Source organism: Callionymus lyra, chromosome 3, assembly GCF_982586985.1.
Source record: "Callionymus lyra chromosome 3, fCalLyr1.hap1.1, whole genome shotgun sequence".
NCBI lineage: Eukaryota > Metazoa > Chordata > Actinopteri > Syngnathiformes > Callionymidae > Callionymus > Callionymus lyra.
The window spans coordinates 8617114-8642202 of record NC_141820.1 but is presented as its reverse complement, the minus strand read 5'-3'; the positions used below and the strand labels follow the sequence as shown (position 1 = coordinate 8642202).

Sequence of the window (25089 nt, the reverse complement as noted above, 5' to 3'; positions counted from 1 at the left end):
GACATAAAAAGGAAAAATGCTTGTATTTTTGCACCATTTTCTGGATTTGAGTGAACGACCGCTTTTAGTAGAAAATCTTAGAAAATTGTAAAATTATCTTTAAAAGCAAGGAATCAAAAAATATCCAATAAAAACAATAATTAAATTATTGGAATAAGAATCTTTGTGTAAAAAAAATCCCAGAACTTATTTTCAGAACTCAATTAACTGATTCAATAAAAATAAATACGTGCTATCAGTTTTATCTTGATCTTTAAAATATATACTTTATTGAATATTGTTTTGATTGTTTAAGTGCTTTGTGACCTTGGTCTGGAAAAGCGCTATATAAATAAAAAATACTTACTTACTTACATCTTTGAATATGGAAATGAGGGAAATAAATGATTAAAAAAAAGAAGTACTAGTTATATACAGATAAGGTAAGGTAAGGTAAGGTAAAACTTTATTGATCCCTCAGGAGGTCTCCTTCGGGAAATTGTTTTTTACCAATAGCCAGCAATGTTTCATAAACAATAAAAAATAATACATAAAAAATTAAATAAGAACAAGAACATAAAGACAAAGAACAAGATGACACAATCTAAGTATAAAGATAAAGATAAAGAACATAGAGTCAAAGAAAAACAACAAAGACAAAGGATACAAAGACTAACATGGAACAGAACATCCAGATACTTTCACTCCACTCCTGCCCCCGAACTCAGAATTGTACAATTTAATAGCCCGAGGGATGAATGAGTCCCTGAGTCTATTAGTTTTGCACCTGGGTAGGAGCATTCGTGCACTCATTCTGCTTCTCTGCTCACTGATGACAGCGTTCAGAGGATGACTGTCATCATCCATGATGGACAGCAGTTTGTTCAATGATCTCCTCTCAGCAACTGTCCTGATCAACCTGTCCAACCTGTTGACCTCCTCTTGGACACATTTCCACCCCAACACACCACAGCATAGAACATGTTATAACATAGAGATGATTGTATTCTTTGTTAACAATCGATAAAAATGTCGAACAAACCCTTCAATACTCCGACGACACTCCTATACTCTGGTGAGGTTACCTTGCGTCTCTTCTTGTCCGTCTCCTTGTACAGATGGAACCTCAGGCTCCGGATGGTCGGCAGGTTGTTGAACTCGAAGTGTTCGCCCCAGAAGACGGTGTCGGTGCGAGGCTTGCTGGTGGTGCGAGCGTACAGCATGTCGTCCAGACACAGCTCGCAGTAGTAGCGCTTCTTGGCCGGAAGGTCTCGAGCCTCGATGATCCACAGCTTCAGCACGTTGTCCACTCGCCGGCTGTTGTCCTGGAAGGACGCACAGGAGTTCTATCACTGGATTATAGCAGCCCTTCAGTACCTCGTGTCAGAGCCAGACTTGGGAGTCAAAGAGAAAGACAGACGTGGAGAGGAAAGTCTACTCCGTCCACCTTGTTGGGTTTTATAGCTCGTTGCAGGTTCTCGATCCATTTGTCTCTCTCCGACGCCGAGCGGCAGGCGAAGCATTTGGTCCCGGAGTTGGTCGTGACCTGCGATGACAACAGAGTCGCTTTAAAAGCTGCTGGAGTCACTGTATCCTCTTGTCCTCAGCCATCTCCTAAAAATTGTAAATTGAAATAAATTAACTTATTTTGCACTTTATTTATCATTTCAAGTCATATAGTAGTTGCACATATTCTAAAATATGATTTGAAAGCCAAAATAAAAAATAAATAAATAAATAAACATTGAGAAAGAGCCGTCTAATATCTATAAGGTATTATCGGAATCGGAAATCGCGATATATAAATCGCCATATCGTTATTTTCTGACAGCACTAGTAATAAATTATACGATTTGGTCAAGAATAATTTAAAAACAAATGAATACGCCTGTTAAAATAATGAATCAATATAGTGGAGTACTAATACAAACAAGGTTCCTATAGCTTAAAGTGATAGTTCACCCAAAATTCACTCATGTTATAATAACCCTCATGTCGACTAAGGGATTCTTTTTCAGAGTAATCTGTTCTTTTTAGAGTTATAGACGAAAATGTTTGTTCATTTTAATGTAGCGACTGGAGCTCAGTTGTCTTTGTCTTCACCGTCATCACAGTCAGGAAGTACTAGAAGTAAACTAGCGAGCGCTTCAAGTCTACTGTCTACACACGAAACGCTTACGATATTTATTCACAGTACTTCCTGTCCGTGTAGCATGTTAGCATGTTAGCATGAATCTTGTGAAGCTTCAATCCAAGATGGACGTTACAGACGAGCAGTATGGAGGTATTTGGATGTTTTTAAGTGTCTTTTTGGACGAAGATGAAGACGAAGACAACTGAGCTCCAGTCGCTACATTAAAAAACGAAACAAAAACAAACATTTTTTGTCGAATATGAAAATATATAAAAATATGTCCTTACATCAGCTTTAAAATCTACTGGATTTGACTGTATCCTCTCGTCCTGAGTCCCTGCATTTCTTTGAAACTAACTAAATCTTATTCCTCATGTTTTTACAGACTTCTCTTAATGGCCAAAGGCAAATCTTTTAGTCTTGGGCCAAAAAAAACAAGAAGTACATTTTCGTAATTCGAGGCTCAAATGAGCTTATTCATCTCTGTGTTTGTCCTTCTTTACGAAAACAAATTCCTTTATTTCAACTTCAGTTTGAGTGTTATTGTTGACGTAATGACCTCTGGTCCTTAAACACCGACACATCTATAGGTCAACATATCAACATGAACATTAATCCACTATGACCTTGAGTTAACCTTCACGAGGGCCACATCGAATGACTCGCCAGGGCCAGATTTGGCCCCCGTACCACGAGGATATGATCGTTTTTTTGTTTTTTCAGAATTCTGAGTCACCTCGAAGCAGTACTCCTGTCCTAAAATGCTGGAATGGACCGGTTTGATGATGGCGTCTTCGTCCAGGACCAGGTCCAAAGCTTCCGCCGCGCTGCTCGGGGAGAGAAGTGACTCGTGGGAGTGTGATTCTTTGAAGCTCTGCATCAGACGCGTCCTGGACACAGGAAATAGTCAGTGATTATTATTTGTAGAGAACTTAAAACAACAAAACAATACTCAGTTAAAATACTTTAAAAGGTCAAGACAACACAGAGACAAACACAGCAGCAACAAGAAAGTTAAGAAATAGCTCAAATAAAAGTGTCTTAAGATGTTTCTTGAAGGAGTCAGTAGATCATCAAACACAGATGTTTCTTGAAGGAGTCAGTAGATCATCAAACACAGATGTTTCTTGAAGGAGTCAGTAGATCATCAAACACAGATGTTTCTTGAAGGAGTCAGTAGATCATCAAACACAGATGTTTCTTGAAGGAGTCAGTAGATCATCAAACACACATGTTTCTTGAAGGAGTCAGTAGATCATCAAACACACATGTTTCTTGAAGGAGTCAGTAGATCATCAAACACAGAGATGGTTCCAAAGCTTAGGAGCAACAGTCTGGAAGGATTTCTCTCCTCTGGTCCTGAAGCGTGTTCAGGAACCATCAGTAGATTCTGATCCACAGACCTCAGAGCCCGAGCTGGGGTGCAAGTCTAGATCAGATCACTGATGGAAGGTCTGACCATGAATAGATCTGAAAGTAAGAACCAGAATTTTAAGGTTGATCCTGAAAGAAACTGGCAGCCAGTGAGTTTTAAGGATCGGAGAAATGTGAGTTCTTCTACTAGAGCAGCTCAGAATTCTGGCTGCAGAATTTTGTATGAACTGCAGGCGAGACACATCCTTCTTGTTTAGACATTAAAATAAACTGTTGCAATAGTGTAAACGACACAAACACATGGATTATAAGATCCAGTTTGTGTACTAGAGACATGTCTTTGTCAAATACAACACCCAGGTCTCTCAGGCTCAGTTTGACAGACTGACCTAAGTCCCCCAAGTACTGACTCAACCCTTGAACCTTATCATCAGGAGCAATCACCAGAGTTTCAGTTTCAAAACCAAAGTATTTACTTTCACAGTCTTTGAATATCTAACCAGAAACTTCCTCTTTTCTCCAAACCCGCGATCGTAACATCGTTCACTGGAACAGTGTAGAAGATTCAAGGTGTCGTCACTCATGGCGTCAAGTGTGTCGACGGCGTCTGTTCTGTCGCTTCTAACGTATCGTACAAATATCACTCCATCATCCCTTTCTTTCCTTCTTTTCACCCGTATTATGGAACGGAACAAATTGGCCGTGAAGAAAAGATTACGGTTGATCACAGGGTAACCTTTCAAATGAAAGGAAGCAGCGAAGTGAAAGAAGGGAAGTGAAAGAAGGGAAGAGAAAGAAGGGTGGAAATATTGCACAAAGGTCAGGAAGTGTTCCGGAGAAAAGAGATGAAAAGCAAACGTTCTCGACAGAACACGACGTTAGTTCGGTCGCAGGTGCTGCTGAACATTCAGGGGAGACATGCAGGGGCTGCTGGGAAAAAAAAACAATCTAAAAGTGGAATTGGTTTGACATTTGGTTGGAAAGTGTTTGGTGAAAACACTCTCAAGCGTCGAAATCCAGCCACAAACAGAAGAAAAGAAAAAAACGGTTGGACACAAATGAGTCTGGGTTTTAATTGGCTAAAGTGCTTCGACCTTCACTTGGAAATGTCACGAGAACAAAGTCAACGTTTATACTTTTTTTTTTTTAGGAAAGGATTTTAATGTTTTTAAATGTGAGAGTTTTTAAACCTGGATTCAACACATAAATGATTGAAATCAACAAATATTATGACATCTTCGTCGTTACCTTCGATCTTAAAGCAGGTGAGAATGTTTCTGGAATTAGAGAGAGCGAGGGATGAGGAAAGAGAGAAAGTTCTGGTGGATTAATGGGTTGAAAATTGTTCAAAGAAGATTAAATAAATTATCTTAATGTTGTTGTGGGTGACGACCAAAAAATGACCTTTAATCTAAGTTTATCTTTCGTGTCCTCATAGGTCGACGTTTACTTTCTTCTTTCACTTTGAACTTTGTTTGCACTTTGTTCTTCTGTCGCCTGCTGTGGTGTTTTCATCTGGTGTTTGAGCTCGTGTGACTTTTAATGCACTTCTTTAATGGTTGACGGTTCAACAGTGTGTTTTAAATAAACATAATGAGCTTTTTTTGATTTACAAATATCATGGAAATATTTACAGAATTTGTTCATTTTTGTGTGGCACTTACGCTTCGTATCATTTAAAAAAATAGGATAGATTCATAAAAATAAAAAAGAAAGTACAAGGTGACATCATTTACTCATTAATTGGTTATTTTACGAGCAATTCAAAAATATTTTGTTTAAAATAATTGTATTTACGGTGTTTGTTCATTTTTGTGTTGCAATTAAACTTTCAGCCACTAGACGGCAGTCATTACGCCCTTCGCAACTGAAGGAACAATGAAATACAGAGAGATCCCAGTGGTGACTGAGGACGAGAGGATACAGTGACTCCAGCATTTTTTTAAACAGATGTTTGGACATATTTTGGTTTGAAAACAAATGAAAGCAGTTATGACTTCGCAAGAGTCATGTGGTCTGTAAATACTACAACACCAGAGTCAAGTACTGGACAATACTACACATATATACTTGTTACTACAGTCTCACGATAAATCGTAATACATCTAATTGTTGTTCTTGTATCGTGATACGTATTTTATCACCAGATTTTCACAATATTCACAACTATTATATATATATATATATATATATATATATATATTATAATAATTATATTTATATAAATAAAGTATGGCCATATTGCATTGCTATCATATTAACACACTCACATTATAGCAAGGGATTCTGGGTAAAAAAAGATGAAGTGTTTGTTTTCTAAAACAGACACATTAACAAGAATCTCCGTACATGTATGTGACGCTGCAGACGAAAACACAACATCATTTACTAAAACAACTGATGAAAAGTCACGACAGACGCAAACATGTTGCTAAACGACGGACGTTTGATGACAGCGTGACGAGAACGACGACTTCATTCTCAGATGCTCGACGTGCAGCAGTCGACACACAAGTCTCCAGAGTTTGGTTCGTGTCAAAGTCAACTTGTCGCTTCAGAGGCAGAAGTTAAAACTGTCTGTGGAGGCTCTGGTCGCAGAAACACAAAGTCACCTCTAGACCTGAAAGACTTTCTTTCACACATATGTCCAAAGAAAAATAGTAAATTAAAAAAAAAATATTCAACAGTGTATTGATGCTGGGATTCATTTACATGTAAAAAAAAACAAAAAAAAACATGTATTCAGTGAAACAAATCCATTCAAAGAGGTTCAGGAAGAATGTATATTTTAACATTATACTCTAGTATGAATGACTTCATATATATATATCAAATATATACATAAATATAGATAATAAACATTCATAGATTAGTCTGAACAGTAAATAATATGTTATTGAAGCATCAATTTGTAATTAAATAAATACAAGTAAAAACTATACAGTTCAAGACACACATAAATGATCACATGACATAAATAAATGATCACATGACACAAAGACATGATCACATGACGCAAATATATGACCATGTGACAAAATAAATGACCACATGACATAAATAAATGATTACATGACACACATAAAGGATCACATGATACAAATAAATGATCACATGACACACAATGTTTAAATTACACAAATAAATGATCATATGACACACATAATGTTTAAATGACACTAATAAAGCTCACATGACACAAATAAATGATCACATGACACACATAATGTTCACATGACATTAAAAGATCAAAGGACAGAGAAAACTTCTGAAACATGAACAAAATAAAACCTCCTAATAAAGTTTTATTATCGATGTGATTTTAATAACCACATCTTTCTGTGACTTCCATGAATTACTCACTAAACACATGCTCTGAATACGTCCATTTAAACCTCCTGTGGTTTGAAGAAAGAACAGCATCAGCATCTCTCCTTCCTCTCTTCCTCCTCTTCCTCCTCTCTCTCCTCTTACTCCTCTTCCTCCTCTTCCTCCATTCCCTCCTCTACCTCCTCTTCCTCCTTTTCCTCCTCACCCTTCTGTCCCTCCTCTCTCTCATTTTCCTCCTCACCCTTCTCTCTCTCTTCTCCCTCTTCTCTCTCCTTTCCTTCTCTCTCTCTTCTCCCTCCTCTCCCTCGTTTCCATCCTCCCTTCTCTCTCCCTCCTCTCCATCCTCCCTTTTCTCTCCTTCCTCTTCCTCCTCTCTCTCTTCTCCCTCCTCTCCATCCTCCCTTTTCTCTCCCTCCTCTTCCTCCTCTCTCTCTTCTCCCTCCTCTCCATCTTCCCTTTTCTCTCCCTCCTCTCCATCCTCCCTTTTCTCTCCCTCCTCTTCCTCCTCTCTCTCTTCTCCCTCCTCTCCATCCTCCCTTTTCTCTCCCTCCTCTCCATCCTCCCTTTTCTCTCCCTCCTCTTCCTCCTCTCTCTCTTCTCCCTCCTCCCTTTTCTCTCCCTCCTCTTCCTCCTCTCTCTCTTCTCCCTCCTCTCTCTCCTCTCCATCCTCCCTCCTTCTCTCTCTTCTCTCCCGACAGCTTCTTTACATTTTCCTCCACGACTATATTTCTCTCCTGCTCTGATCCCTGTGATCCTCAAGGGTCGCGACCTCAGGTCAGAACACAGAGCAGAAGATTCAAACCTAAGAAGCTTCTTCTCTGAAGCATCAAATCATGACATGATTGACATGTTTGACGTGATTGACATGTTTGACATGTTTGACATGTTTGACATGATTGACATGATTCTCGTTCATCGACAGAAAAGTATTCGATGAGTCGTGTTTTTATATAAAACTGACTCTTGCAACTTTGTTGTTTTTCTTTCTTCAAGTTAGTTTTATTTGTGACGTGAGTGTGTGTCCGAGTGTGTGTGAATGTGTGCATGTGTGTGTTTGTGTGTGCGTTTGTGCGTGTGTAGATGTGTGTGATTCGTGAATGTGTGTGTGTAGGTGTGTGTGTACCTGTGTGTGCGTGTGTATCTTTTTGCGTGTGCATGTGTGCGTCTGTGTCTGTGGTGTGTGTGTGTGTGTGCCTAGATGTGTGTATAGGTGTTTGTATCTGTGTGTCTGTGGTGTGTGTGTGTGTGTGCCTAGATGTGTGTATAGGTGTTTGTATCTGTGTGTCTGTGGGTGTGTAAGTGTGTGTGTGTGTAGGTGTGTATGTGTGTGTCTAGATGTGTGTGTGTGTAGGTGTGTGTGTGTGTGTCTAGATGTGTGTGTATCTGTGTGTCTGTGGGTGTGCATGTGTGTGTAGATGTGAGTGTGCGTGTGTAGGTGTGTGTGTGTGTATGTATAGGTGTGTGTATCTGTGTGTCTGTGGGTGTGCGTGTGCGTGTGTAAATGTGTGTAGGTGTGTGTGTGTGTAGGTGTGTGTGTGTAGGTGTGTGTGTGCGTGTAGATGTGTGTGTGCGTGTGTGTTTGTATGTATAGGTTTGTGTATCTGTGTGTTTGTGGGTGTGCGTGTGTAAATGTGTGTAAATGTGTGTAGGTGTGTGTGTGTGTAGGTGTGTGTGTGTAGATGTGTGTGGGTGGGTGTGTGTGTCTGTGGGTGTGGGTGTGTGTGTGTGTGTGTGTGTGTGTGTGTGTGTGTGTGTGTGTGTGTGTGTGTGTGTGTGTGTGTGTGTGTTACTGAAGTGAAACATTTAAACACTGAATCAAGTGAAACAGGAAGTACGAGGATCACAGCCAATCATGTCGTCTCTGAAACACTAAACCACGAGTGAAACATCCACGAATCAAACGCCGTCTCATGATATGATGATATTTTTCACTGTGTCGACATAAATACTCGCTGCTATAAATATCAATATCAGCAAGAACACTATCTGGACGCAGCAGGAAGCCTCGACTCAAGCTCTGCCTGTTTCTGCAGCACGAGTGAGTCGTCGAGTCGAATCCTCAGAGACTCGACTCTTCTTGAGTCACATCAAGGCTTTTTCTCACAGGTGAGTTTTTTCATGCATGAGTGAGATACTCGGAGAAGAACTCAAAGTATCTTATTCTGGGTCTACTTTATTTAGTATTTATATATATATATAGTATATAGTATGTATTTATATTTAGTATCTAGTATTAGTCCCCGAGGCTCTGAAGTATTTCCCTTTAATATTACATTATGATGCGTCATAATATACCTATGTGACGCTTGGTAGTATTACTCTATAAGCCTACGTAGTATTACATTATGATGCGTCATAGTATCACTGTGTGGCGCTCTGTAGTATTACTCTACAAGCCGTTATAGTATTACATTGTGATGTGTCATTGTATCACTGTGCAAGGCTCCGTAGTATTACTTCGCACGGCTCTGTAGTATAATTCCTCAAGGTTCCGTAGTATTAATCTGGGAGGCTCTGTAATATTACTCTGCGAGACCTGCAGTCTAACTCCACAAGGCTCCGTAGTATTACATCATTATGCGTCATAGTATTACTCTGTGGTGCTGTGTAGTATTACTCTGCCTGGCTCCGTATTATTACTCTATGAGGCTCCATAGTATTACTCTTGAGACTCCGTAGCATTACTCATCATGTCTCCGTAGTATTACTCTTGAGGCTCCATACTATTACTCTTGCGGCTACCTAGTATTACTCATCGAGGCTCTGTAGTATTACTCTATTAGGCTCTGTAGTATTACTCTTGAGGCTACGTAGTATTACTGTATGAGGCTCCGTAGTATTACTCTTGAGGCTCCGTAGTATTACTCTCTGAGGCTCTGTAGTATTACTCTATTAGGCTCCATAGCATTACTTTTGAGGCTCTGTAGTATTACTCTATTAGGCTCCGTAATATTACTCTTGAGGCTCCATAGTATTACTCTATGAGGCTCTGTAGTATTACTCTTGAGGCTCCGTAGTATTACTCTATTAGGCTCCGTAGTATTAATCTTGAGGCTCCGTAGTATTACTCATCGAGGCTCTGTAGTATTACTCTATTAGGCTCCGTAGTATTACTCTTGAGGCTCCATAGTATTACTCTATGAGGCTCTGTAGTATTACTCTTGAGGCTCCGTAGTATTACTCTATGAGGCTCCGTGGTATTACTCTTGAGGCTCCGTAGTATTACTCTATGAGGCTCCGTGGTATTACTCTATGAGGCTCCGTGGTATTACTCTTGAGGCTCTGTAGTATTACTCCACAAGGCTTTGCAGTATTACTCCGCGGGACATGTAGCCTTGCAAACTAATTCTACGAAGTATAACCAGTTGATACCATCTTAATAATCTGGTGCACCTTATAGTCTGAAACATACGGTAATAAATCAAAGGTAACAACTATTGTGATGCAAGAAGTAAAAAAACACAGATTTGTGGAAATACTAAAATGTTGTGTTGCAAAGATCATGATTGTGATCATTTTATTGTTGAAACCTTACGACTGTCACTGGAAACATGACCTGAGGACACGTTCAGAGACGAGGATGCAGAAGATAAACGTAGAGAGAAGATCCTTGAAATGATACATCAGTGATGTTGAGAGTTTTATCAACAGCTCAGCATCAAATCATCGCTTTTTCTGAAATAACCATGAAATTCAATTTAGTTTTCAGTTGCTTCATGTAAAGCATTTATAGTGAGGGTTTGGAAAGAAAGAGGAAGAGAAATGTGAAGAGAAGAGGCTACAGTGATGGAGAGAAGAAAGGTTTTTGATTATAGTTGAAAATTGTTTGATTATAGTTGAAATTTGATTGACATGTGTACGACACACACTAAACTAAATGATAAAAAGTTTGACATGTGTACGATAAACACTAAACTACATCATAAAAAGTTGGACATGTGTACGATAAACACTAAACTACATTAAATAAAAGTTTGACATGTGTACGATAAACACTAAACTACATCATAAAAAGTTGGACATGTGTACGATAAACACTAAACTACATTAAATAAAAGTTTGACATGTGTACGACACAAACTAAACTACATCATAAAAAGTTTGACATGTGTACGACAAACACTAAACTACATTATAAAAAGTCGGACATGTGTACGACAAACCCTAAAAAACATCATAAAAAGTCGGACATGTGTACGACAAACACTAAAAAACATCATAAAAAGTCGGACGTGTACGATAAACGCTAAACAACATTATCAAAAGTTTGACATGAGTACGACAAACACTAAACTACTTCATAAAAAGTTTGACATGTGTACTATAAACACTAAACTACGTCATAAAAAGTCGGACATGTGTACGACAAACACTGAACTTCATCATAAAAAGTCGGACATGTGTACGACAAACACTGAACTACATTATAAAAAGTCGGACATGTGTAAGACAAACACTAAACTACATCATAAAAAGTTGGACATGTGTACGACAAACACTAAACTACATCATAAAAAGTCGGACATGTGTAAGAAAAAAAAAACTGAACTACATTATAAAAAGTCGGACATGTGTAAGACAAACACTAAACTACATCATAAAAAGTCGTACATGTGTACGACAAACACTGAACTACATTATAAAAAGTTTGACATGTGTACGATAAACACTAAACTACATCATAAAAAGTTGGACATGTGTACGACAAACACTGAACTACATTATAAAAAGTTTGACATGTGTAAGACAAACACTAAACTACATCATAAAAAGTTGGACATGTGTACGACAAACACTGAACTACATTATAAAAAGTCGGACATGTGTACGATAAACACTAAACTACATTATAAAAAGTTTGACATGTGTACGACAAACACTAAAAAATATCATAAAAAGTCAGACATGTGTACGATAAACACTGAACTACATTATAAAAAGTTTGACATGTGTAAGACAAACACTAAACTACATCATAAAAAGTTGGACATGTGTACGACAAACACTGAACTACATTATAAAAAGTCGGACATGTGTACGATAAACACTAAACTACATTATAAAAAGTTTGACATGTGTACGACAAACACTAAAAAATATCATAAAAAGTCAGACATGTGTACGATAAACACTAAACTACATTATAAAAAGTTTGACATGTGTACGACAAACACTAAAAAAAAAAAAAAAAAGTCGGACATGTGTATGACAAACACTAAACTACATCATAAAAAGTGTGACATGTGCACGACAAACACTAAACTACATCATAAAAGTCGGACATGTGCACGACAAACACTAAAAAACATTATAAAAAGTTGGACATGTGTACGACAAACACTAAACTACATCATAAAAAGTGTGACATGTGCACGACAAACACTAAACTACATCATAAAAAGTCGGACATGTGTACGACAAACACTAAAAAACATCATAAAAAGTCGGACATGTGTACGATAAAAGCTAAACAACATTATAAAAAGTCGGACATGTGTACGACAAACACTAAAAAACATTATAAAAAGTCGGACATGTGTACGACAAACACTAAACTACATCATAAAAAGTCGGACATGTGTACGACAAACACTAAAAAACATCATAAAAAGTCGGACATGTGTACGATAAAAGCTAAACAACATTATAAAAAGTCGGACATGTGTACGATAAAAGCTAAACAACATTATAAAAAGTCGGACATGTGTACGACAAACACTAAAAACATGATCAAAAGTGGTACCTCTCCTGGTCCGCACTACGAAAGCGCGGCAGGATCATCTGCCTGAAGCTGCTGGTCCGGTCCAGCTTGGGTTGACTCTTGGCTCTCTTGATGGAGCCCTTCAGCCTTCGATTGAGGAAGCTCTGACGTTTCAACAAGGGTGAACACATGAAATACGGTAAAAGATCAACATCTCTGAGGAGCTCCGAGGACCAGAGGAAGGTCTGCTGAGGCTCACCGGCTGTCTGAAGGGCTGAGGGGTCGCATTGGGAGGCGTCTCCATGCTGGACTGTCGGACTGAGGCGAAGCTCGCCCTCCGTGACTGGTCTGGAGAAGATAGACGAGTTAAAACACAACAACAGAGTCCATGACAGGCTTTAGAGTCATTGGATTTTTATTGTTAGTCTATATGAAATTTATATAAATTTATTTATTTATTTGAAAGTACATATGTTTTTTTTTTAACAATTTAAGTTAATAGTTTTCATACCGAAAGGTACATTTTTTATTAAATCATTGAATTCAATAATCCGAATATTTTCAAATGAATTTATCTAGAAAAGGTATTTTTGAATCATTGAAAATAAGAATATGAAAATATATGTGTGTAAAAGAAATTCATTCATTTAAAAAAATATACTATTTTTAAAAACTCAATTATTCCAAAATACTAAATCAACCTTTCGATATAAACAAATTATTAGATTCAATTATTCTAAAATAAATCATTAAATGCTTTAAATAATGACAATAATAATGACACTGATATACTTCTTAAATTAGACCAAACTCCAAAACTTAAGTTAAGGATGGAGATTTTTGATAAATGACTAAAATCCTTTATGCAAAAAAATGTTGCTGTTTTTTATTTATTTATCTTTATTATCTCTATATTAAATAATATTTTATTTATTTATTTCCAGTTTGTCGTCATCCATAATCTCTTTCCCTTATCTTATCTTTATGGTCGCAGAAAATTAAAAAGTGTGTCGGATGACATGTTGAGATCCAAGTTAAAAAGTAAAGTAGTGAATTTATATAGAAGTTTAGAAGCAAAAAAGTAAAATATTGATCAGTTAAATTCAAAATTATATTTTTCTTTTTGTTAGAATATTTAATTTAATTTATTTAATCATTTAAGTCAATAATTCGTATATATTTTAAAATGAATTAAATTAAAAAAATGTTTTTTTATTATTATTATTATTATTGGAATAAAAATAACTTTTTTCAAAATATTCTACTCTTTTAATCGAATCATTCAGATGTTCAAACTTTAAAGATAATCATTTAATAATTATATATTCCTTTCAATAAACAAAATATTGAATTTAATCAAACAATTAAAACAAGAATTATATAATATATAAAAAATATAAAATTCAAGTTAAAACATTAAGTAGACTGATAAACTTTATCATAGTTGTTTTATGGGTTATATTTCAATAAAGTTCAAATAAAATGAAATAATTCGATTTCTTTTTCTTTTTTTTACAATTATGCGAAAAAATTTACAGCGTTTATTCATTTTTGTGTTGCGATAATATTTACAGCCTCTAGATGGCAGCGGTCATTATGTCATAGCAGTTTTAGGATTAGATATCGTCCAAAAAATTTAAATAACACTGTTTTTTTTATTTATTCAATAAAATATATTCCTTTCAATAAATAAAATATTGAAATCAATTAAACAAATACAAAAATAACATATAGATATGTTTAAAAAATATAGGATAAAATTAAATTAAAAGTTTAAAGGTTAAAAATACTGATAAACTGCTATTAATTTAAGTTAAAGATGGAGATTATTCATTTATATTTATAGACTTTATCTTCACTGATAAATAAATGCAAAAATAGTTTTTTGTCTTTTCATTCTTTTAGGCTCAATTTATCTTTATTATCTCCATGTTTTTTTCCTTCAACAACCAAATAAAATAATTACATTTTTCTAATTTCTATATATTGAAATGTTCTATTTTTCCATTTTTTTTTAAATAATTCGAATATTTTTAAATTAATTATTTTAGAAAATGTTTTTTTTTTAATTATCGGAATAAAAATATCAAACTCTTTGGTTAAAAAATAAACACCTTTTTTTTAATTATCTAATTAAAATATATTCCTTTCAATGTACAAAATATTGAATTCAATTAAACAAATAAAAATAATTTATATAAATATGTTTAAAAAATATATAATAAAATTAAATTACATACTTCTATAAATTTAGACCAAACACTAAAACTCAAGTTAAAGATGGAGATTATTAATTTATATTTATAGACTTTATCTTCACTGATACATGCAAAAAAACATTATTTTCTTTACTATAAAACCAAATAAAATAATTACATTTTAAAATTTCTATATATTGAAAGGTTTTATTTTTCCATTTGCTTTCAATAATTCGAATATTTTTTTATTAATTAATTTAGAAAATGTATATTTTTAAAATTATTTAATTAAAATATATTCCTTTCAAAAACAAAATAATGAATTCAATTAAACAAAAAAAAAAAGTTTTATATTAATAGGTTTAAGAAAATATAGAATAAAATTAAATTTAAGTTAAAACGTTAGAAATACTGATATACTTCTATAAAGTTAGACCAAAACTTAAGTTAAAGATGTTGTTTATTAATACAATAACTAAAATCCATGGAAACAATAATCCTGACTAATAAATGGCCTGAAAAATCAATTTTTGTTATTTTCACGTTTAATAATGAAAATAAAAGGAAGTTTAATTAATTCACAGCATCAGTTCATTATATCGTACGTCATGTTCGACTCCAGAATCATCATCAGTTTCGAGTCCAACAGCCACAAATCAAAGCTCACATCAAAGTCAAGAGGAAAAGCGAAAAGAGACGAAAAACATTAGAGGTCAAAACAAGGACAAGACGAAGCAACACAAGACATCACATCTTCATCAGACTCCATCAGTCGCTCGCACTCTTCTTCTTCTTCTCTACTGTTTCTGTGATTCGCTCTCTTTTCAAATTTCACATCTTCTCTCCAGGTTCTACTCTCGCTTAATTGTTTGGTTTCCACGGCAACGACTCCGACACAAGTGCAACGCTCGGAGCTGCACACAGGAAAAAAAAACAAAAAAAAAAAAACACACACCAGGGAGTTCAAGTGTCGACGGAGGAGATGGTGTCGGGTTTTGGTTTGTGGTCATGTGACGTGAATATGTTTACATGCTGTGGATGGAGACGGCAGTCAGGACAAGAGTGTGTGGGCGAGAGAAGCCTCCAGCACAAGAGAGAGAGAGAGAAACACACTCAACCTTTCACATCTTCCCTCGCTATTTATACTCGCTCGGACATTTTGTTACTTTGCCATCAATTAAACCATCGAGGTAGACGCCGAACATCTCGAGGTGGATCCATCGACGCCTCGGATCAAAACGACTTCCTGGTGAACAGATCGTTTCATCTTCGGCCAATTTGTTGCTTTCTTTTCTTCCAAACTTTATGAGGAAGAAAGAAAGAGGCTCCGGAACCATGTGGGCATGTTTTCACACTCTTTTGTCCATTTGTTAACAACACAACGTTCGAGTTCAACCTCTCGAGTTTGACTTTGAGACGAAGATGAAAGTTTTAAATTGTGTTGTGAACATAAAAGACGTTGTGAATGTGGTTCTATGATTTTATATCAATCCTTTATGCTTCTTTGCAACGTTTCAACACCTTCCTTAATCTTTCAGGATCAACATGACGAGATAAAATCAACGACAGGTTAGAAAACACCGACATCACAATAGTTTAACGATAGTAACGACAACAGTATTGTATTATTTTGCTTCCAAATCATATTTTACTTTCATCATAGTTGTTTTATGGTTTATATTTCAATTAAGTTTCAATAAAATGAAACAATTGGATATTTTTGTTCATTTTAGTGTTGTAATTAAACTTCCAGCCACTAGATGGCAGCAGTCATTACGACCTCCGCAACTAAAGGAAGAATGAAATCCTGAGAGATCCCAGCAGTGACTCAGGACGAGAGGATACAGTGACTCCAGCAGCTTTTTAAAGCTGATGTTTGGACATATTTTGGTCTGAAAACAGATGAAAGCAGTGATGACTGAGGACGAGAGGATACAGTGACTCCAGCATCTTTTAAAAGGCAAGGTTTGTTCATATTTTAGTTTGAAGTAGTAGTTACAACTTCCTTCCACTAGATGGTAGTTTAGTATGTCCTGCCTGAGATTCTGGAGATGACTGAGGACGAGAGGATACAGTGACTCCAGCAGCTTTTAAAGATGATGTTTGGACATATTTTGGTTTGAAAACAAATGAAAGCAGTTACAACTTCGTCAAGAGTCATGTGGTCTGTAAATACTACAACACCAGAGTCAAGTACTCGACAATACTACAAATATATTGATACACTTGGATATCGATCAGTTTTTTTTCAATATACAGTATCATTTTTGTTTGTTTATAATTGTCGTGAAAATATTTACAGGGTTAATTAATTTTTCTATGGCAATTAAACTTCCTTCCACTAGATGGCAGTTTAGTATGTCCTGCCTGAGATTCTGGAGATGACTGAGGACAAGAGGATACAGTGACTCCAGCAGCTTTTAAAGATGATGTTTGGACATATTTTGGTTTGAAAACAAATGAAAGCAGTTACGACTTCGTCAAGAGTCATGTGGTCTGTAAATACTACAACACCAGAGTAAAGTAATCAACAACACTACATATATATTGCTACACTTGAATATCACAATATTTTTTTCAAGATACAGTATTGATAAGATTATCAATGTATTTTTTCATTCAGCACGATCTGAAAGTACAAGAAAACTTTTTTTTAACAGTTCACTTTCTGTTCTTTCCATTCGGCCAAGGACTGTACTTTCCTCAGCTTTGTTGCTAGGTGACGCCGCGGGAAAGCATCTGCGATCTCAACTGGTTTACATTGTTGGAGCAGTTTTTAGATAAAGGACAAGAAATCCTTGGTTCAGTCACCGACGGGCATCTTGTCACATCAAACTGGTATTAACACCAGTTTAGCGGTTAATGTTCAGAAGTTTTCATTTGAATTAGTTTCATTTCAGAGGCTGAAAAAACACGGAGAACTCAGTCGACATTAGAAAATTCAATGTGAATTCCTGACGACTAATAAAGAAGGTTTCTATTCATCTTAATAAATACTGATGATCTTCTATCAACATCTATGCGTATAGAAACAAAGTTAGTGACCATAGAGCTGTTAAAGTTACACTAAAGTGCAGATTCAAGTGTGTGTTGTTGTGTTGTTGGACTCTATTGTATCATCAGTGTGTGTTTGTACAAAACTCTTTTCATTGTAATATTGACATTAGAAAATGATCTTAAGCTCCGCCCACTGAAAACACTTGGTTTTTCTGGAGATTAAATCTTGTTGACCATAACCACGCCCAACGTGGATGTTTGTCACCGCGTGTCATCGATCCCAGAAGTCTCCACATCCAAAGGACTCATTGTATAAACAAAGCGGGGCATGATTACAGCTGGAGGAGGAGTGAAGCAATTATTACGTCATAATGGACTCTCGTAACCTCTCGTTTGCCCAGATTTCAGAGCAACTTTATAAAGTAATGAGTGTAAAACATGGTCATGATGAGGAACTTACTGTATCTTGAAGAACATTTACTACATGTCAGTCAAGAGAGTTGAGTTTGACATTAGTGGACATTTAGTAAATAGGACTTGCTTTAATGAAATTACTTTACCAATATTCAAGTTGTTTATGAGTTACTCTGTTATTTGAGTAGCAGATTATATTCATTATGGTGGTTTACATGTTAACAATATTGTCTTCATAAATGCTTAATTTATCGTCCGCCCACGGGAGACCACATGTGGGACGCCACGCTTGAGAGTCTCTGCAGTAAACAACGTTGAAATAAGTTCCTCCACCGCACACTGATGTGTTGAAACAACGATTATTTAAGGTGATAGTTCAACCAAGATTGACTTGTTGTCTACTCACACTCATGTGCCTAAGGGTTAGGATTATTAGGAGTAATATGTTCTTTTTTAGAGATATAGACAAAAATGTTTGTTCATTTTAATGTAGTGACTGGAGCTTCGTCTTCATCCAAAATGAGGAATAAGATTTTGTTAGTTTCAAAAGGAACATTGAGCTACTGAGGACGAGAGGATACAGTCAAATCAAGTAGCTTTTAAAGCTGACATGTGGATATCTTTTCATATTTTGTTTTTTTAATAATATACTTTTAGAAAGACTCATCGACAAAAATTGTTTGTTCATTTTAATGTAGTATCTTCGTCCAAAAAGACACTTAAAAACATCCAAATACCTCCGTCTGTAACGTCCATCTTGTATTGAAGCCTCGATATAAGGAATTGATCTGAAAAACGAATAAATAAGTCTGTATTTTAATATTGTTTGTAGCAGAAGTTTAAATAATAATGAGTCTACAGACTACACTGGAAGCGCTTGTGATACTACCTTTAGTACTTCCTGTTTGTATCGCTTGTTATGATCAAAACTTCTGCTAAAAACAATCTACAATATAAAGACTTGTTTTTTTTAACGGGACAATTCTTCTCATGTTGAGTCTTCAATACAAGATGGACGTTACAGACGAGCAGTTATGAAGGTATTTGAATGTTTTTAGGTGTTTTTTTGGACGAAGATGAAGACGAAGACAACCGAGCTCCAGTCTCTACATTAAAATGAACAAACATTTTTGTCGATTAGTCTTTCTAAAAGTATTTTATATAAAAAAAAGAATACACATTAAAGATATCCACATCTCAGCTTCACTGTAACCTCTCGTCCTCAGTCACCACGGGAGCTCTATGTTCCTTTGAAACTAACTAAATCGTATTCCTCATTATGGATGAAGACGAAGCTTCAGTCGCTACATTAAAATGAACAAACATTTTTTGTCGGTGAGTTCTTTCTAAAAGTACATTATTAAAAAAAGAAAACACATAAAAGATATCCACATGTCAGCTTTAAAAGCTGCTCTATTCGACTGCATCCTCTCGTCCTCAGTCACCGGAGGAGCTCAATGTTCCTTTGAAACTAACAAAATCTTATTCCTCATTGTGGATTAAGACGAAGATTCAGTCGCTACATTAAAATGAACCAACGTTTTCGTCGATGAGTTCTTTCTAAAAGTACATTATTAAAAAAGAATACACGTTAAAGACATCCACATTTCAGCTTTAAAAGCTGCTCGATTCAACTGTATCCTCTCGTCCTCAGTCACCGCGGGAGCTCACTGTTCCTGTGAAACTAACAAAATATTATCCCTCATTTTGGATGAAGACGAAGCTCCAGTCGCTGCATTAAAATGAACAAAAAAAATTTGTTGGTGAGTCTTTCTAAAAGTATATTATTAAAAAAACAAAATACGTTAAAGATATCCACATGTTAGCTTTAAAAGCTTCTCTCGTCCTCAGTCACCGTGGAATTTCAATGTTCCTTTGAAAATCTTATTCCTCAATTTGGAAGAAGACGAAGCTTCAGTCGCTACATTAAAATGAACAAACATTTTTTGTCGGTGAGTCTTTCTAAAAGTATATTATTAAAAAAAATAAAATGCATAAAAGATATCCACATGTCAGCTTTAAAAGCTGCTCTATTCGACTGCATCCTCTCGTCCTCAGTCACCACGGGAGCTCTATGTTCCTTTGAAACTAACAAAATCTTATTCCTCATTGTGGATGAAGACGAAGCTTCAGTCGCTACATTAAAATAAACAACCATTTTTTCTCGACTAATCTTTCCGAAAGTATATTATAAAAAAAGAAAATACGTTAAAGATATCCACATGTCAGCTTTAAAAGCTGCACGATTTGACTGTATCCTCTCGTCCTCAGTCACCGCGGGATTTCAATGTTTCTTTAAAACTAACAAAATCTTATTCTTAAATTTGGATGAAGACGAAACTCAGGTCGCTACATTAAAATGAACAAACATTTTTTGTCTATAACTCTAAAAAAAAGAACAGAATAGTCTGAAAATAATCCCAACCCTTAGGGAGTAGAAAACGAGTGAATTATGGGGTGAACTATGACTTTAAATCTGTCAACAATCCATCACGACTGAAGAGTGAAATGTGAAAGTGACGAGTGGGCAGCAGCGTCTCAGCGAGGGGGCCGGACACTGAGGGGTGATGCACAAACCCCGGAATATCACGCTGGACTTTGCCAAACACACTTCTGTAAACTGTGTTTTCAATTTGGAGGTAGAGAAGCTCGTACACCTCACTAGAATATTCATGGTCAGATTATAAAAAAAATGCTTTTAATTAGGCGGCTGGGATTATGCTAATGACGCAAGAAGACGACTGACAGTCGCTACGACGTTATTTATAGCGACAACACGGCGATGAACGTTAAGAGCAGGAGCTGCAGGATTTCAAAGCAGATGTGGGTGTTGCTGAGGGAGCCGAGGCAGTGTGGGTGTGAGGGAGCCGAGGCCAGAAATCTCGGATCCGCTTTCCACCGGAAAATAAAGCTGGACCACTTTTCTTTTTTTTTTTAAAATGTAGCCATTGCACTTTTTTATTTTTTTTATTTGCAACATCCGAGTTCACGTCATTAAGTTGAACTCCATCACACGTTTTCCCGCGATCCGAGCTGCAGGTCCCTCCGTCAGCGAGCGAGCCAAGGGGAGTGTGGCCTAGTTACCATGGGAACCTGTTTTTCTTTCTTTTTTTTCTCTCTTTTTTTTTTGTTGCTCTGCCATCAGGCTACCTTGGTTTCTTTTTTTTTTACACATGTATCTAGAGATCTGAGTGCAACACTTGAAAGGCTGGAATTGAAAAAATCAAATCCTTGTGCAGCAGTCGGGCTCCTGTTTAAAAAGATGAAGCCAATAAATTACAGCGGAACGTTTCATTTGCATGGATTTTGATCTCGGATTATGACAATAAAAACCAGTTTAATTCGACTTGCAACCGGCCTGTACGACCTCCACACAAGAGCCCGTGTTGGCGGAGAAAAAATGATCGTAGTCGGAGGAAAATTATACTAGAAATTAACATGAAAAGTGATAATAAATCATATTTAAATACAATTACATACATTTATATAAAGATCATATCACTATAGTGACCGATCAGTACAGGGTGAATAGGAACGGTCGGGTTTATTAATTATATTGTTGGATTGTTTTTTTTTATGATTTTATTCTGTCTCCAAGTGACATTTTTGTTGTAAATTAATTTGTTTAGTTTATATAAAATATATAAGATAATATCATGGTTTATTTTATAAATGTATAAATATACTTAAGTCTATACTTTTTTTTTTTAAAGAAAATGAATGTATAAAAATAAAATAATAATAAATAATTAATTAAAATACATTTATTTATTTATTTTTATTTTAGTTGTCTCCAAGTGACATTTTTGTTGTAATGTATAGTCTATTAAAAATTAATGCATCAAAATAAAATAATAATAAATTATAAACTAAAATATGTTTATTTATTTATTTTTATTATTATTCAATTTCGTCTTGAAGTGTTATTTATGCTTTAATGTATGTTGGATATTATTTATATCATAATGAAAAAAATACTAAATAATGTCATGCTTTAAAATGTATAAATGTACTTGAGTCTATAAAAATATTTAAAGCAAATTAATGTGCAAAAATAAAAGAATAATAAATTGAAAATATATTTATTAATTTTAATTATTATTTAATTGTGTCTCCATGTGAGATTTATGCTGTAATGTAGCTTGTTTTATTTATATAATTATGTCATAAAGAAAAGATAATGCAATTATTTAAACTGCGTAAATGTTCTTTAGTCAATAAAAATATTTAAATAAAAGAAACGTGTAACACTTTGAAAAGAACAGCGACACGTCAGAAACTATTTAGAGAGAGAGATTGTGTTTCATGGTCACATGACGTCACTCGACAACACAAATAAATACACACAAAAACATTTGTAAGGTCAAGAATTGTGCGTCCAGTTAAGAGCACGACAATCATCTCATCCTTCAACTGTGTCTGCAGTGGCGAGTGTTGTAACTCTGTAGCCACTGCAGACACAGTAGAAATACTTCATCACGCTACGGTTCAGCTCTAAAGTGTGGCCGTTGCTTTTTGTGTCGTCAAAAAAATGAACCACTATCTCAGTACAATAACGCGTAAAATTGTCCTCACGTAACACACAAACAGTAAACAAGGATGCAAAGATATGATAACTGATCGTGAGATGTGAAAACATTACGTTGAAGGTCATGTTGCATGATCTCAAATTCAGTATTTTTGGAGACAAAAGTACTCAAACACAAAAACTGTTAAGACTCTAACCTGTGTAGGTTTTCAAGTGTTGTGCTACATAACAGGATCTTTGGGGAATTTTCTCTCCAGGCCGTTCTAATGAAGTTGCTTTATTTATTTTCATCATTATAGTCAAAGAGAAAAATCTGAATTGAATCTGGTTCGTGTATTTATTTTAATTTCAACCGCCGATGTCATGACCTCAAGCCGGTGCGTTGCATTCAAAACACAAAACTTTATTTAAAAAGCCAAGGGCGTAGCGTCTGTTCGGGGATCAAAGCATCTTTTTTTTTTTTTAAAGAAAGAGGAAAGCGATTCATCGTGGTTCTACTGGTTACAATCAAGATAACTATTAGGACGTTCCAGGGATAGTTTTTGTTGGCCAACATGTCCAATTAAGTTTAGAGAAAACATGACGTGAGACCTCGCTGTTGTTTGTTTGTGTCGATGATCGCAGTAAAACGGTTCAGTTTGGAATACTTGTGTCATGTTTCAACTGAGAGTAAATGTACACAGACATACGTTTTTCTATTTATCTTTGATGAAATCGATAGTTTGACGCTCGAAGAGACGATACATTCTCGTCTATACTAATAAAAATCATGTTTTTGAATGCAACACACATGCAGGTGTACTGACATGTGGTGTGTCCCAAATCGCGCACTTCCCGATGAGCAGTGTGCGAAAATGTAGTGTGCAATAAGCACTTAATTGGTGCACTCTAATAGCCAGAAAATTGAGTGTGGATCGATGAACACTTTCCACCCTTAACGACCTCCATCTTAGTGACGTAGATGAAGCTAAACTGAAGCTACGTCACTGACGACATGTTAGATACTGAGGTAAATGTCTCAAGAAAACACTAATTTTACCACAAAGCAACACAACAACAGTAATAATAACACAATGAAACACAATTAATAACGTGTTTCAATTGGTGAAAAGTGTTGATGAAAGTGTTTCAACGACTGGTTGCGATCAGCGTTAAAAAGTAGTAGAAGAAGAAACTGTCGAGTCATTTCCTGTTAGTGTGTAGCAGCAGAGTTGGATTTGAGACAGTACTACACTGTCAAAAATTTGAGCACTGCACAAGTCTGTCTCACAGTGTACTGTAAAGCAGTGCACTTAGAGAAGTGCATGAGACACGGCTACTGTGTCAAACTCAATTACACAAGGCTTCAGAATATTTTCACAATATAAGTTTCAGGCTAAACAACGTGTCTTTTTTGAGTTTGTTAAATTACTTTCCTTAATGTCAGTTTTGTTATAATTCTCTGCACAATTGTCGACATCAACTGACGCACACTGGAGCAGAAAGAGTCGACAGACTTTCACAGACTCACTCGGTGTTAAAACAACAGCCGGAATAAGAAGAACTTGCTTTATAGGAATTTGTCTGACTTAAGTATCCAAAATACTTAATGAGTTTTGCCATCCATCGCGTCGCTTAAACTCCTTGGTGAGCCTGAGTCTCAAATGGTTCAACAACCATTGCTTGAAGCCCTCGTTTCGTAATAATGTCAAACGCACAACACGGATCTTCACGTGTTTGCCTCGGACCATTGTTCAAAGAATTACAGTGGAAATGATTTCTCTTTTATTTCCCTGGAGGGAGCGAAGGAAAAAAAAGATGGAATGCTAGGAGTCAAAACGATTTCTACGTTCAAAACAAAGACAGGAAAAAGTGTGAAAATCCAGGGGCTCAGAGGGTGAGGGGCGGAGGTGACCCTCCATAAACAGGACCTCGTTGCCAGGAGATAAAAGTGAAGGACGATCTGAGGAGAGTTCGACGGTCGTCGCGGCCGAAGAGCAACATGTACAAGAACGAACGGCACAGAGAAAAAAGTCCGACACACAAGCGGAGGCAGAGAGAGTTTGACAGAACCGGCGGAGAGACTTTCACGGACTCACTTGGTGTTAACACGCCGGGTCCGCCGCAGCAGACTTCCACTTGACCCACCAACCCAAACTGACCCTGATGCGGCAGCCACGGCTTCGAAGACGCGTCCATGCAGCTACGTGGCACAAGCACAGGTCAGCGTGGTGCTGCTGGTGAACTCAAGAGAGGCTTGTTATCAACGAGAAGAAAAACACTTGGAAAACAACATGATCAGATGAAAGAGTCTCACGTGGAGCGCCGGAGATCCCGCCCTTTACTACCGTGTGGAGAAATGTCACGTTGCTGCTGCTCCGCCACATGCTGCCCAGATCAACTTTTAATGAGCGATACTGGCGACAAATCAGCTCCTCAATCGTGACACGTTTCG

General features: G+C 36.2%; 1 protein-coding gene across 2 annotated transcripts in view; it reads right to left on the bottom strand.

The window, feature by feature from the left end:
• The window catches only part of LOC148083209 (ras/Rap GTPase-activating protein SynGAP-like), a 65276-nt gene that overhangs the window by 35053 nt on the left and 5134 nt on the right, over positions 1–25089 (bottom strand). The window contains exons 2-7 of one of the 2 annotated variants that reach the window (XM_087786339.1): positions 24734–24837; positions 12778–12866; positions 12561–12682; positions 2850–3003; positions 1427–1525; positions 1065–1325 (exon numbers count right to left, since the gene is read on the bottom strand). In XM_087786339.1, coding sequence (XP_087642465.1) covers positions 1065–1325; positions 1427–1525; positions 2850–3003; positions 12561–12682; positions 12778–12866; positions 24734–24833 — 825 coding nt within the window. In that variant the 5' untranslated portion in view covers positions 24834–24837. The remainder of the gene's footprint in view (positions 1–1064; positions 1326–1426; positions 1526–2849; positions 3004–12560; positions 12683–12777; positions 12867–24733; positions 24838–25089) is intronic. The other variant, XM_087786340.1, reaches the window with a different exon arrangement.